This window comes from Mustela nigripes, chromosome 13 (genome assembly GCF_022355385.1).
Source record: "Mustela nigripes isolate SB6536 chromosome 13, MUSNIG.SB6536, whole genome shotgun sequence".
Lineage (NCBI taxonomy): Eukaryota > Metazoa > Chordata > Mammalia > Carnivora > Mustelidae > Mustela > Mustela nigripes.
In genome coordinates, this window is record NC_081569.1 from 142,464,247 (window position 1) to 142,478,954 (window position 14,708).

At 50.1% G+C, this 14,708-nt stretch overlaps 1 protein-coding gene across 1 annotated transcript in view; it reads left to right on the plus strand.

The window, feature by feature from the left end:
• Nucleotides 1-13,181, plus strand: part of RCOR1 (REST corepressor 1) — a 122,116-nt gene extending 108,935 nt beyond the window's left edge. Inside the window, exons 9-12 of the mRNA XM_059374035.1 lie at nucleotides 3,673-3,750; nucleotides 3,985-4,042; nucleotides 4,756-4,985; nucleotides 8,771-13,181. Coding sequence (XP_059230018.1) covers nucleotides 3,673-3,750; nucleotides 3,985-4,042; nucleotides 4,756-4,985; nucleotides 8,771-8,812 — 408 coding nt within the window. The 3' untranslated portion in view covers nucleotides 8,813-13,181. The remainder of the gene's footprint in view (nucleotides 1-3,672; nucleotides 3,751-3,984; nucleotides 4,043-4,755; nucleotides 4,986-8,770) is intronic.
• Nucleotides 13,182-14,708: the final 1,527 nt, after the last annotated feature.

A 14,708-nucleotide genomic window follows, 5' to 3' on the forward strand; every position in this document is an offset into this window, starting at 1 on the left:
ACTTAATCTTTCTGGGCCTCTTTTCAAATGAGGAGATTAATCCTTCCTGCCTGATCTTCCAGGCTATCTGAGGGCTGCTGCAGGAGAGAGCGTTTTAAGCTCTGTCGGCTGTGGAAGCTCTCCGACAGGGCTGTGAGCGCCCACATGCATTTTCCTCTTCCTATGCACAGGGGCTCGTCTCCCCTCTGCCGAGTGCGTCCCTAACGCTGTTGGGCGGTCATACACGGAGGAAGGAAAGTGAGACCCCCCTCTTCCGTGGAGGCGCGACTGACACTGCAGTCAGCTGTAACGGCCTTCGGTTCACGGCCAGGGTCAGGAGCGGGAGTTTTTGAAGAAGGAAGCTGCTTTGGGTTCACTCAGAATAGAGGGGGTCACGTGTGCGGAGAGGAGACGGCTTGTCCAGCCCCGACAGCCTGTCGGGGCTGCTGCCAGACGCGCGTGCCCACCCTCGGGGCGGCCGGCCCACGCTGGACGTTCTCCGGATGCCTCCGGGGTGGGGGGGTGGGCATCAGCGAAGAGCTCGCGTGGACGTGGCGGAAAAACTAACCAAGAGCAGCTCCAACAGTTCAGAATTTGTGTTTATCAAATAGCAAGAAGTCCCAGCACCAGTGGTTCCTGGCGTCAGCCCGCCTGTTGACTAGTATTGTCGAGGACCCAGATTCTTCTACATTTTCTCCTCTGCCGCTCTCAGTGTGCTGGCTTCTCGCCCTGCTGTCCTGTCACACTGGGAGCTCCAGAAGCCCATTTCGTAGGCCTCCTGTCTGCGTTCAGGCAGAGAGGAGGGGTCGGGGGCGGAGCCAACCCGGCTGTCCTTTGAGCAGGAAGAGCTTTTGCCTTCCCAGGAACTCCTGTCCTTTCTGCATGCCAGAGCTTTGCAGAAGGGCTCCTCCTAGCTCCGGGGAAGACCACCAGCTTCTGCGGAAGATGCCTGTGAGAAGGGGGCTGGGAAACACGCGTCTGTTAGATGAGCCAGCGGCCAGTGCCTGCCACATTAGGTCTTCCCGAGTGGAGAGTGAGGCAGTGACACAATTAAGTAGACCAGTCGCATTCAGCAGGGCGGTCTAGGTAAGGCGCCAGGCCAAGTCCACTGCTTTTTTGTCTCTTCTTTAAATGCTGCTGACTTTCATGTCCCATTTCTTACGCAGCTTGTTGCCACTCTGGCTTTCTTTCCTGTTGGTATGATAGCGGCAGCTAAACCCTATTCTTAGTCTGGTAGTAAACACTGAGTGTTTCTAACAAGGAAAACACATTAGAAAGAGAGATGAAGGTTAATGAGAATTTAGAGCTAACTTTTCGTTCAGAATTTGTGGATGTTTTGCCCTGTAGTCACTTACGTAATCTCTGTGCTGCTTTATTGATTTTGAAGAGAAAATGCACGTGGTAAATAGGTTGGTCTCCTTAGGAAAGGTACGTTACTTAACCACAACACAGTATATCCCAAGGTTTATACCTATGTGAACAACACGCTGGAGTGAATAGAAGAATGTATTTACCCGGACTGCTCGGCGGCATGGAGTATTCTAGATTGCTGACTTTTGAAAGTTCACTAATTCTAGGTCTGGCGTTTAGCCCAAGGAGAGTTCAGTGAACATAATCTTGAATGTCTTGCAACACTTTTGGGGTAGATGGTGCCTGAGAGCTCTGACCCGGAGTCTGAGATCCTGCTGTCTGAGCAGGTAGCCAGTAGACACACGTGGTCATTTAAATTCAGGTTTGGGTTAAAGCAGAAGACTTGAAAAATTCGATTCCTTAGTTGCATAAGCTGCATTTCAGGCGCTTAGCGGTGGCATGGGGCTGAGGGCTCCCGTGAGCTTTCTCTGAGGTGATGCCGCCCTGAGAGCTCCGTGTGTCTGTCCCAGCAGCCCGCTGGGGGTCAGTTTCTGGTCCTAGTTTATTTTATTTGACTTATACCTTTTTAAAAGTGAACTAAAGCAAATTGCAGTAAACCAGGGTCCTCAGTTTTGGTTTTAGTGTTTATATTTCCTGTATTTTCCTTTTCAGTTGTTTCTATGTTCTGATTTGACATTAATACAAAAAGGTTTGGCGTGGGCTGTTTCTGGTAGGCTTGGAGGCCCTTGTGAGCAGCAGACAGGCTCACTTTCTAGTCCCTGACTGTGCTGATATTACTTGCTGGGTCACTAGCCCCCTGTATATCTCCACTCCCCCCCCCTTTTTAATTAATTAATTTATTTATTTGACAGAGATCACAAGTAGGCAGAGAGGTAGGCAGAGAGAGAGGAGGGGAAGCAGGCTCCCCACTGAGCAGAGAGCCTGATGCGGGGCTCCATCCCAGGACCCTGAGATCATGATCTGAAGGCAGAGGCTTAACCCTCTGAGCCACCCAGATGCCCCTCCACTCCCTTTTAAACCTTTTAGAAGAAGTAAAATATAGGAAAGGAAGTGCTAAACTAGAATTCTGTAAAGCATAAGTACTTGAAAATGAAATTTTCGTCTAAGTATAAAAAGCTCTGTAGAGAAGAGAATTATTAAAGTGTCCCTGAGACCATATCCTGCACAACCGTCTCCTCTAGACTCCCATCCTCTGGACTACCTCTCAAAGTCCTGCTTTTGTCTTAAGGTTTCTGCTTTTGAGGACACTGTCTGCTCGTGTCTCTGAGGTTTTATTTGGGAAAATGAATTTGTTTTTCTCCTTGCTTGCTTTTTTTTGCCACTGGGATCATTCAGAAAGGAAAAACTCTAGGGTCAGAGTCCTCCTGGTGCTCAGCCCAGAAATGCCTCTGCACATAGGGCTGAGCGGGAAGGGCCCATTCCCAGGACCCGGCTCATTCAGGAGTCCCATGTGGAAGTCAGGATTGATTCCGTGGTTGTGTCTTTCCTTTGATGAGGGAGGGGCCGTGAAAGATAGGTGCATCGCATCCAAACAATAATGTGGAAAAGATGGTTTGTGAGAAAGTGAGCACTGCCGTTGATCACAAGTAGGCTTGTGGGAAACTGACAGATTGCTTTCTTTTTTCTTCTCATTGAAGAAGGCTACAGCGTGGGCTTTTGCCTTGTGTGGTGTGGTGTGTGTGCCTGGACAGACAGTGCTCAGGGCTCTGCGAGGCTGCCCTTGCAGTCCTGCTCTTCTCTTGGGCCTTGACTCTGCGGGCTCTGCTACTTGAGCTCAGTTCTGTGTGGCAAGAAGCCCAGGCATTGCCTGACTTTTGTATCAGACGCCAGAAACGCTACTCAGGGGATGAACTGTTGGGAAATGATGGGTTAACACTGTGCACGCAGGAGCCCCCCTTTTCCCTTGTCTGCTGCTCTGAGCAAGTCAAAGCATCTAGTTAAATGCTCTGAAGGGACACTGTAGGGACCCTTGGCTACCATACAAATTAAGTACTTCTTTGATCTTGGTTTTTTTTCTTTTACCTTTTTTAGTTCCGTTTTCATTTCATATCTTGATAAAAGTTTTTCATTTTTAAAATTAAAATATTTTCGGGGCGCCTGGGTGGCTCAGTGGGTTAAAGCCTCTGCCTTCGGCTCAGGTCATGATCCCGGAGTCCTGGGATAGAGCCCCACATCGGGCTCTCCGCTTGGCAGAGAGCTTGCTTCCTCCTCTCTCTCTGCCTGCCTCTCTGCCTACTTGTGATCTCTGTCTGTCAAATAAATAAATAAACAAAATCTTTAAAAAATAATAATAAAATTAAAATATTTTCTTCTTTCTCTTAGATTCAGAATATTAAACAGACAAACAGCGCTCTCAAAGAAAAACTTGACGGTGGAATAGAACCGTATCGGCTTCCAGAGGTAGGGTTCTGTTGACATCCTCTTAGAATTCATAACCAAGTGTTCTGGGCTGAAGGATTGAATGCCTATGTAATACATCTCCAGTATACCTCCCATAGAAAGGTACAGACACAATTTTGAGAACTTAGTTGATGTTGAAATTCTCATAGGAGAAAAAATAAGATTCATTAGTTCTCGTAAGGACGGACGCACCTATAAATGCATTTTGCTCACATGACTCCTTTGAATGTGCAGGCCGTGCAGAAGTGCAATGCTCGGTGGACCACGGAAGAGCAGCTCCTCGCGGTACAAGGTAGGGGGAGTCCTTCTTGTGGGCTTGGGGCTGTGGCCGCCTTTAGGAAAAGTCATTCCTCACCCCACTCCCATCCACCACTTGTGGAGTAGGATGTTGGGTTCTGAACGGTCAGAAAGTACAAAACCCCAAAGCAGCAGATTGTCAGAATTCTACCATTGGAGGTGTTCTAGTCCTGGGGAGCCTGAAAAGAAGAATGCAGAGTGCCCATAGCCACAGGACGGGGGCTGGCTGACTTCAGGTATCTTGGGAGAGGTGGGAGAAGGTGCCAGTTTCTGGATGACAGGGTCCTGCTGGACTTCTTGGATCAGTCATCTACGGAATGGATCATTGCTGCTTTTTCCTCACCGGTGTAATACATTAAGATAGTGCCTGCCGGTGGGATCTTGGGGGGCGACAAACCACAAGAGACTCTTAATCTCAGGAAACAAACTGAGGGTTGCTGGGGTGGGAGGGGTGGCGGGGTGATAGATGCTGGGGAGGGCATGTGCTATGGTGAGCACTGTGGAATGTGTAGGACTGATGATTCACAGACCTGTACCCCCGGAGCAAATAATACATTATATGTTAATAATAATAAAAAAAGATAGTGTCTACTATTAGAAGCCCCTGTGTTTTCTTATCTAGATAAAGGAAGGGGTAAGTCTCAGTTGTGTGGGTTTTTCAGTTGTTTTTCCCCTATATTGAAAAGCAATGCTCTCTTACATCCTTAGCCATCAGGAAGTACGGCCGGGATTTTCAGGCAATCTCAGATGTGATTGGGAACAAATCAGTGGTACAAGTGAAAAACTTTTTTGTAAATTATCGACGCCGCTTCAACATAGATGAAGTTTTACAAGAATGGGAGGCAGAGCATGGTAAAGAAGAGACCAACGGGCCCAGTAGCCAGAAACCTATCAAGTCCCCGGATCATTCTATCAAGATGCCTGAAGAGGAAGACGAGGTAAATCTGAAACAGTAGAATCGCTGCCAGCTTCATGCTCGAGATGCGGTTTCTTCTTTGATGGCCTTTCTCACCTCTGGAAATATTTTTAGCTCTCAGCTCTGTCAGTGACTTGACTTTTACCTATAAATACCATAGTAGTTGGTGCCAGTCAGTTTTTGGTCACTAGGTGTATTATTCACATTTTAATCCTGTACAAATTCTTCCTTCCATCCTGGCTCCTCCAGCCACAGAACATTCCACATTACCGACATCTCTTAGATCGCATAAGAACTCAGTCATAAAGCAGTAAATTGGAAGTGGCTTGAGCAGTGTTAGTCAAGCTCAGTCCTGTGAAATGGGTTGTCCTCCCAGTGGAAGGTTCATGAACTTGCTGGTGACTTGGCACGGCTGGTGACTTGGCCCCGCTAGCCAGCCAGGAGCTCTGAGGTCTGTCCGTTGTCCCAGACAACCCAGCCTTAGTTGGATGTTTGGAGCCAGTGGGTTTACATGCTGACGGGGACAATTCCAGGTTGTGTGGTTGGCTGGACCTTCCGGGCCGGTGGCTGACATTCTGGCAGTCTTCCTGGATAGCTGCATGGATGTCATCTGCCGACTCCGCCCAGCTTGGGCCGCCGGATTACTGAGGCTGCGCAGCCCCCTCTGCTGTCACCCCGCATCCTGGTAAGTGGGTGCTGGTCATTTCTCCAGCGTATCTGGCGAGCCCTGCTGCATGTATTTACCCCCGCTCCCACAGAGGAGCAAACTGGGGCTGGGCAGAGGGGAGAGTTTGCTGCCAGCCACTTGACCCTTCAGTTTGTTTACTGACACAGATGAGGGGTTAATTGAGCTTTACAGGAAAAGTCACTTTCTCATCAAAGCCTCTCTCAGACCATGCAGGAATTATTTGAAATGATACATTCTGTATTGTGTGTGCTCCCCCTTTACTCTAAGAGGCTGGTTATAAAAGCAGCCAGAGTCCCCCCTACCCCGACCTAAACACACAGAGTGCCTCACCAGGGACATCCCCCAGCCAGCACACCGTAGATGGTGCTCCCCGTGCCTCTGCACTGACGCGAGCGGCCACAGGCACGTAGGTCTGTCCAAAGGGCATCAAAACATCCGCACTCTGTTAGACTCTTTAAAGCTTCCTACCAGAAAACCTTTGTAGTAAGTGTACAGAATTATTGTTGATAATAGTGTGACAGGGTCTCAGCCCGAGACCCTGGGACGGAGCAGCATGTGAGCAGGGAGAAGGGGTTTGCAGCTTTTAGCAGTAATTATTGTCCCAGTGCTGGTTGCCACTTTAGCAGCAAATTAACTTCCTCACGTCCTGGACTCAAGAAGCACTGAAAGATGAGAATTACCAGGGAAGGATCATTAGAATTTGCGAGAATGACAGCCTCCATGTGTTTTTCAGCTTTAGTCCCAGGAAGCAGAAATAATAGGAAGCTTTGGCTCTCTTCCTTCTTAAAATTTAATCAGAGTGGGTGTTGGCAGGGTTAGCCTAAAAAATGTGATCGTAAATTTGGGACCAAGGGCTGTCACCAATGGGGCAGGCTGTGAGTTCTTTCCCGTGTACTTTCCTCCCTTCTCTTAAGCCGGGTTCACTCGCTGACAGTTAACATTTCTTTCTTTGTGGTCCAGAAGGGCCATTCTTCATGGTCCACTCACCATGTTGATTGCACATCAGAATACCCGCATAATTGGGCGCCTGGGTGGCTCAGTGGGTTAAGCCGCTGCCTTCGGCTCAGGTCATGGTCTCAGGGTCCTGGGATCCAGCCCCGCATCGGGCTCTCTGCTCAGTGGGGAGCCTGCTTCCTCCTCTCTCTCTGCCTGCCTCTCTGCCTACTTGTGATCTCTCTCTGTCAAACAAATAAATAAAATCTTAAAAAAAAAAAAAATAAATACCTGCATAATTCTCTTCCCAGACTCTGGGAGCATTGGGTCACCCGTGGCCACATTTCCCACCGAGTGGCATGTCTTCATTTCTCTCTAGTGGTTGCTTTTCCATGGATCTGTTTGCCCAACCTTCTCTTCAAAACCAGCACTTCTCCTTTACGCATGATCTTCATGTTGTCTGTAAACATCTTCGCCGCTTCGGTCATTGAGATCCCCGCCGTCACACACGTCGGTTCCTTCTATTTGGTCCCTCCCTCCCTCCCTTCCTTCCTTTCTAAAAAACATTTATTCGAGAGAGAGCGAGAGTGATCACAGTGGGGGAGGGAGTGGGCTCCCCGCTGAGCAGAGAGCCCAGTGCGGGACTGGATCCCAGGACCCCAGGACCGTGACCTGGGCCCATGGCAGACGCTTCACCCGCCGAGCCAGCCCCGTGCTGCCACCCCTTCCTTCCTGTGCTCCTTGTACCGGGCTTCCCGCCTCACCGCCCTGCTCTTCTCGTCTCCATATGGCAGTTCGCGAAAGGAAATCAGTCTGTAAGGACCAGCTACTTCTCTGAGTCTGTGAGGGGCCTGAGGGGGCTCATTAGAATGCTAGTTAATGCTCTGTCTAGTCAGTGCCCAGAACTGGGTGCCCCTGTAATTTCTCATTCTGATGTAGCCTGTGGAATCTAGCAACTGAGAAAGAGGTCTGCTGCTGTCCTGCCCGCCCCTTCCCCCCACAGATTTTATGTGTTAAATGTAGCACAGACAGGGAGGAGGACATCAGAATTGCCAGAAGTTCCAGTAACATAATGGCCTGTTAGCTGTGGGCTTTTTTCCTTTAGGGCTGAGAAGGGAAGGCAGCCTATGGGTTCTGAGCTTTTGAGGGTTAGAATTCTCTGAAGTGGACCGAGACGCAGTCCAGAGCAGGGTGTGTGATGTGGCCAGAGTGGGTGAGGGGCTGCTGGGCAGGCCTGGCTTGGAGCTGGTCTCCCTTCAAGTTGCAGAATGACGTGCGTATGTTCCTCATGAGGAGAAATCTGCTGCCGTAACAGCTGTTCTCATAAATTGTGATGTTGACCGAAGAAAATGCTATTTTCAGATTCGGGGTTCATAGCCCAATGGTTTCCCTAGGAATAAGGGAGACATCATGAGGGTAGCAATGAGCATGGGGACAACTTGTAACCTTCTGGTTTGGGTCTGGGAGTCCGTTTTAGTTAAGAAATGCTTTTGAGGGGCGCCTGGGTGGCTCAGTGGGTTAAGCCTCTGCCTTCGGCTCAGGTCATGATCCCAGGGTCTTGGGATGGAGCCCCGCATTGGGCTCTCTGCCCAGCGGGGAGCCTGCTTCCCCCTCTCTCTGCTTGCCTCTCTGCCTACTTGTGATCTCTGTCTGTCAAATAAATAAATAAAATCTTAAAAAAGAAAAGAAAAGAAATGCTTTTGAGCCTTTTTAAGACGATCCTGTGATCTTAGCTCTTGTGTGTGCCCCCATGTCCCAGCACAGGCCGGGGGCTGTTGGCTGAGTGGGTTAGGCCTCCCTCCAGCCAGTGCCGACAGGCCTGAGAGCTGCCTTGGCCGTGCGCTGTGCTGACATGCCCTCTCCAGCGATTTTATCTGCTCCTGTGAAGTAGACGTCAGGATTGTGTTTGTTTGGCAAATGAAGCAACAGAAACTGGAGAAGAAATAACTCGTCCAAGGATCCACATCTAGAAAGGGGCAGAGCCAGGATTCGAGCCTGAGACATGTGGCCGTGCAGGCTGCCCTGGTACCCTGCCTGCCATGCCCAGGCCCTGCCTTTCGGGACACACATGTGTGCAGGGTAGGCGGGCAGCCCGCAGCCTCTCGTCCTGGCTCAGCACGCCGGAGGTAGTGGTCCGTGGTGTGGACCTGCTCTCTGATTCTCTTCTTCTCCCCTTCTCTCCTCAGGCTGCTTCTGTTCTTGACGTCAGATACGCATCTGCTTCATGAGAAACTCTGGTAGCTTTGAGCACTTGGTATGGACGACTGCGCTACCCAGGATATCAGGTATTCCAAGACATCACCTAGCCATCGGCATCACATCTCTGTGGACAAGCAGCTATTACCAAAAAAGGCGTACACTTCAGTCCTGTGCTCCATCTGCCTTAATCCTGTGCTCGCTCCGCCATGTTGGCGCCACTTCCCGGAGAGCCCCTTGCATCTCTCACACTCTGCCTAAGTGCTGGGGAGTCTCGTGGCCTGCACGCCTCCTGTGACTCTGGGGCCCCCTCCCCAGGCGAAGCTGAGCCCCACCGATGGCAGCTCTGCCCAGTCAGCAGCAGCTTCAAGCAGGTAGTCTACTTGGAAGGCACGACTCTGTTCCTGCATGGCCTGCCACTTCTACTTTGTGCATAATGTAATTTTCAGAGTGACTGTGACCCTGTTGGCCTTTTAGAAAGTTTCTCTTGTTTTCTGAGGCAACCACCTAAGTGATACCATGCTTCTTTGGAAATCACAGCATACTGGCAGACTGCGTTAGAACCTCCGTTGTGCCAAACACCCTCAGTCAGCTCACCTTTCCCCCAGACGTTGGGTGTAATTATGGTTTGTAAATTTTGCTGGCTTGAATCTCACCCTTCTCCCTTCCTAAGTGGTAGAAAAGCTCATTCGCAGCAGCTGTCCTCGGACACTAGCTTAAAGAGAACGTGGACCTCAACACTTTCTGCCTTCAGCTTTCAGCATTGTGATCGCAGGACAGGAGCCACCCTGTCTTTTCTGGATCCCCCCACCCCACCGTCCAGCTCCAAGAGCTGCGGTCCACAGCCCACACCACCGTACCTGGTGCTTGTGCATTGGAATTGGTGCCTTCTCCTTTTGGCAACCATGTTATCAGCCCTTTTTCTGTTTTAGTGTCTTATTTCTTCTTTAAAGTTTATTGCTTGCCAAAGATAACATCACCGAGATTAGGAGACAGAGGAGAAACTGCTGCAGGTTCTGACAGTGCAGATTTTAAATGTCAGGTTAGCTCACTAAAGGGTATTAGAATGGCTGGGGAAGGTTTCAGAGAAGCTACACGTCGTTCGTTGCCCGCTCTGTCGGTGTGCCTGGCCGTCTGCACACCGTCCATAGAGCTTTCTTTGTCCTTCAGATACCGGTGTGGTGACAAAAACACCGTCCTTTCTCTCTGAATAGGACAGGACAGAGAAGTGACCAGTTTATTGGCTCTAGTAAGAGCAAGATGAAAAGAAACAATGTTAAAAGTGGTCTGTAATGCCTTTGGGTTGGACTGGGAACAAGTAAATGTTTCTAATAAATGTTCTGAGATTTCCAGAATCACTTATTCTCGTACCAGACTGTGGACCCACTGTGGGGCTGAGGGACAGACTGTCAGGCCGTGTTCTCATGTAACCTTTGTCCCGCCCACGGTCAGTCCAGCCTGCACTAAATATGTTGAAGGAGCTTTTGTTGCTGTTGTTTTTGCATCATTTAAATATTTTTCCTGCTTTCAATACCAAAAAGAAAAAAAAAAAAAAAAAAAAGCAGATGCTTTAAGGCACAAACAGAATTCTTAAGAATTTAAAATATGCAATTAAAATTTGATGTGTTTTGACTCCCAAGCACCTTGCTCCCCCCCCCACCCCCTGCTTTTTAAAGTCTGCTGATTGTCTCTTTAGGAAGAGGGTCAGCTAGAAACCTAGACTGTTTGGAATTGTCTGTTTTTAGCTCTCTGGAGAAAGGTCATTCACAAGGGGAGTAGGATGGGACTTTCCTGACTTTCGTCATCTTGTGCCCTCACGGGGTGTTTGGGGGTCAGGTCGGAGCGTGTGAAGAACAGCATCCGAGGAGGCAGAGGGCGGCCACAGCTCGCTGCCCCCACCTGGACAGGGGAGCATCATAACACTAGTCGTGCGGTAGGGTTTGTCTGGGCTCGTATCCTAAGCCTGTCGTGTCATTGGAAAAGGGCAGGTGAACCATGGAGAGGAGGTGGTGAGAGTTTTGCACATCGCTTAAAGGGGACACTAGGCAAGAAGCGAGGCTCTTGGTTCTCTCCGCTTCTTCTCAAGGCCTCCTTCCTCTTTATGGAAGCAGCAGGTAGTTTGCTGCTGTGGGTCTCGTTCTGCCTGTAGATCTGTTCTCTCCGCGTGCCTGGGCTACTTTCCTTCTGGCAATGCGTGAAAGGCCCATGTTCTTAGCGAGTGGGGCGGGCAGCGCGCCAGCACTGCCTCCCGCACCATCCGCTCACGGGCTAGCCCGGCGCCAAGGAGCCCCCGCACCAGTGCGCTTGGCCGCCGCCAGCAGCCGGGTTCTGGCTTTCTGTCCACGGGAAGTGGGCATCGCTGTTTTCATTTGCCAGAAGGAAGAGAGATGGTTCTCTTTGCCTGATTCCTTCCTTGTCGTCTCAAGCAGAACGTAGCACTGTGTTTTAAACTGTTCCATTACACTGTCCTTGCAATGATGTTGTAAATGCAAGAAATCACTTTGCTTGAAAAGCTGAGTGATGGATCTTATTTATGTGAAGCCCCTTTTTTAACATATCAAGATTTCGGTGGGGACGCCTGGGTGGCTCAGTTGGTTGGACGACTGCCTTCGGCTCAGGTCATGATCCCGGAATCCCGGGATCGAGTCCCGCGTCAGGCTCCCAGCTCCATGGAGAGTCTGCTTCTCCCTCTGACCTTCTCCTCGCTCATGCTCTCTCTCACTGTCTCTCTCTCAAGTAAATAAATAAAATCTTTAAAAAAAAAAAAAAAAAAAAAAAGATTTCGGTGCATCAGCAGGTCGTATTTGGATGTGGAAGGGTCCACAGTGACAACTGCTTCGGATGCAATGTTCACTTAAGCTTTGTCTTCTTAAAAATTGATCAATGTGAATGTCATAATTATATATATATTTTTGTGGAAAATTTCTCCTAAGTATAAGTTATTGTGCAAAATATAGTACCATTGAAGCAAATGATAGTTTAACTTTTAGTTTAGAAATCCTAAAAGATATAAATTGTATTGCATATGCATTAAAAGTTTTTTTTTATTTAATTTTATGTAGGTGTGTAAAGTGTTAGGTAAAAATTGTTTTCACTTATCCATTTAAACACCTTGTTACTTGAATATTGTGTTGACTGGTCTGAAACAGCAATCGATCCTGTAACATAGCTCTTTTAACCGGGATGGCCGTGCCTCAGTTGTGCTGATCTTGCTGGGGCGCACAGTCCGGCGCCGCTGTCTGCAGGCACCCGCAGTTAGTGTAACACACCTGCTGTGTTCTCTTGGTGTGTTCGTGCCCACCAGGACACCAGTTCCTCAGAGTGGTTTTTGATCATTTTCAACCTATAAAGACCCTTTGATGGCCACCAACCTCTAATCAAAAAATGAAAATGAAAAAATTGTTGAGTTTTCCAAGCTTACGGTGGTGGACTAATTAAGCAGTTGTTTTCTGTGTGTAAAAGTTCCCGCAGATACCACACACCACTTTAAGTGTGCTCATTGTCACTTTAAATCTCAGCTATGCCCTATTTTTGTCTTTCTGAATATCAGATGTACTATTGGTAAAATTGCGCACCAAAAATAAGCCAAACAGTGCATTACACTAACTGGATCCCTGCTTAACGGAGCCAAGGAAAGACGGAGCCAGCGCCAACGAGAGCCTCGCTTCCTCTCTCGTCCGGCCTGTGTCTAAGCCCAGTGACCCAGGATCCAGGCTCAGTATCAAGTGAAACTTGGCTTCACGTTGACTCAAGGTAGTTAGCTCATCTGAACCTAGTGATCTTGTGCAATGCTCACCGACCAGCCCTCCCGGCCCCTCCCGGCCCCCCCGGCCCCTCCCCGGGCCCTGGCGGCTCCCCTCCTTGCCCAGAAGCACAACTGCAGCAATGTTCCGACTCAGAAGGAAGGTCAGTAGAGTCTATGCATGTCGTGTGATCATGAGTGTTTACAGTCACCTCCCCCGAAAACTAAAATTTATACTGGAGTGGATAGTATTCCATTACGTAGACCTATCAACTTTGCTAAGTGCTTTTTAGATTGCTTAAAAATTTTTCAAGATTTTAAAAGATGTATAAGGTTAAGTTTGCAAATATAATGGAAATGCTGTATATCTTTTGAAGTGATAAAATCCACGTTGGAATTTTAAAGAAAATATGTTGTAATAATGCTGTTGTAAGTACTATTTTAATGTCTCTTTCTGCCTGTTTTCTATATCAGCACACTCGTGGTGAATGTTCATAGCATTATAATTGCTTAGCCATTGAATGATAACATTTGTTAGTGGAGATCGAAAAATTTATTTGTGAAATACTGCAGAATTCATTTTTCTATTTCTAATACTTGCTGAAGTTAAATAAAAAATTTTCAAGCCATTGACGTAATAAAATATGACGCAAAACGTTTTCCGCACCCTCCCTTTTGCTTCAAAGCAGTGGCCCGTGCCAGTGCGTGGTGGGGTTTTGTGATGGGCATTGCGGTTTCAGAGTGAAGACCCCCCCGGAATTATACCCTTGGAAGCAGCCACGGATGCCTTCTGTATTGAGCCTATGGCGCTCCTTGAACTGCATTTTTAAAAAAATTCTTAGGTACGATGATCTTCCGGTCGGGACCAGGTCGAGACACGCGCATCCCTAGCAGTTGGCAGCTGTTGAGGGCTTACATGTTGAGGCTCGGTGAGAGGACTTTTTTTCCCCATTAGTAGTTTTTCTCTTTTCAGCGTGACCAGGCTTGCCACCTGGACGCTGGCCTCTGCACGGCCCTGGACTGTGGCAGTGAAGAGGCCGACCACCACCTTGTCACCCCTGGTCTGCTAAGCGTGGACGCAGCTCTGCCTTCAGCACCGCCGAATGGTACGAAGAGCCTTCCAGCACCCGCGGCCGCCTCTGCCGTCTCCGCTCGTGGCCAGAGTGGGGTCTGGCTAGGGGACCTCCGGAAGAACCTGACCTCACCCCCAGCGCTGCTTTGGGCTGCATTGAAGATCCGCAGACGGGGCCCCTCTCTGTGTGTGACTTGGCAAAGGGTACGGCGGGGCTCGTGGGACACCTGTGAGAGTTCCTTGCCGTCACCACACTCTCGGCGTCACAGGAGAGGATGCTGGGTGCTGCCAGAGGGTCTTCCCGGGTGACAACTGGGGCAGCACCCAGGAGGGACAGAGGCTCAGGCTGTCACGTGTGACTTGTGGAGGTGCCTCGTGGTACGAAAAGCGCCCTGCACTGTCCCGCCAGGAGGTGGAAGGGAAACTGAGGGAGAGTGCAGGCGCAGGGAGAGAGGAGAGGAGGGTCGAGGTTGCGGAGAGGAGGTGGCCCACTGTCCACAGTGCTGGACGTCTGCCAGGGTGGGAGCCAGACGGGCTGCTTGGGCTTGGCCGCCATCACTTTAGAAGGGCGACCAGCACTAAGAGGAGGAGGTGGAGGGAGTTAGGGCAGTGCTGAGGGGGAGGTGGCTTCCAGAGGCTGGCCTCGACTGCCACCCCTGTGCGGGACCTCAGGCAACAGACCTGTCATGGGTTCTGACATCAAGGGTGCTTGAGGGAGCCCAGGCCCCCCTCGTCTCTCGGGCCCCATCGCCCCGGTCTCTGCCGCAGGTGCAGCTGCCCGCTGTCCTGAGTGGGAGGTAGTGGGGGCTGGGCTGGAGAGCAGGAGGAAGTTGGGGTGCCAGAGGGCAACCCCCGAGGGCCACGGAGGTGACTGCTGGAAACGGTCCCTGTCACTCCTCGTTCCCTGGGCTCCCGTTCAGAACAGAGCCCTCATGACCGGCGTTGCGCTCTGGTGCGCTCGGGGCCAAGGCCACTGGGAGGCGGCAAGTCTCCCTCTCCCTCTGTGTCCTGGGCTGGATCACTTCTGTAGAGGGAGAGGCCTCGAGAGCACTTGGCAGCCTGTATTTCGGGAACGGGCGTGGCCGCACCCCCCCCCCCCCCCCCCCCCCCCCCC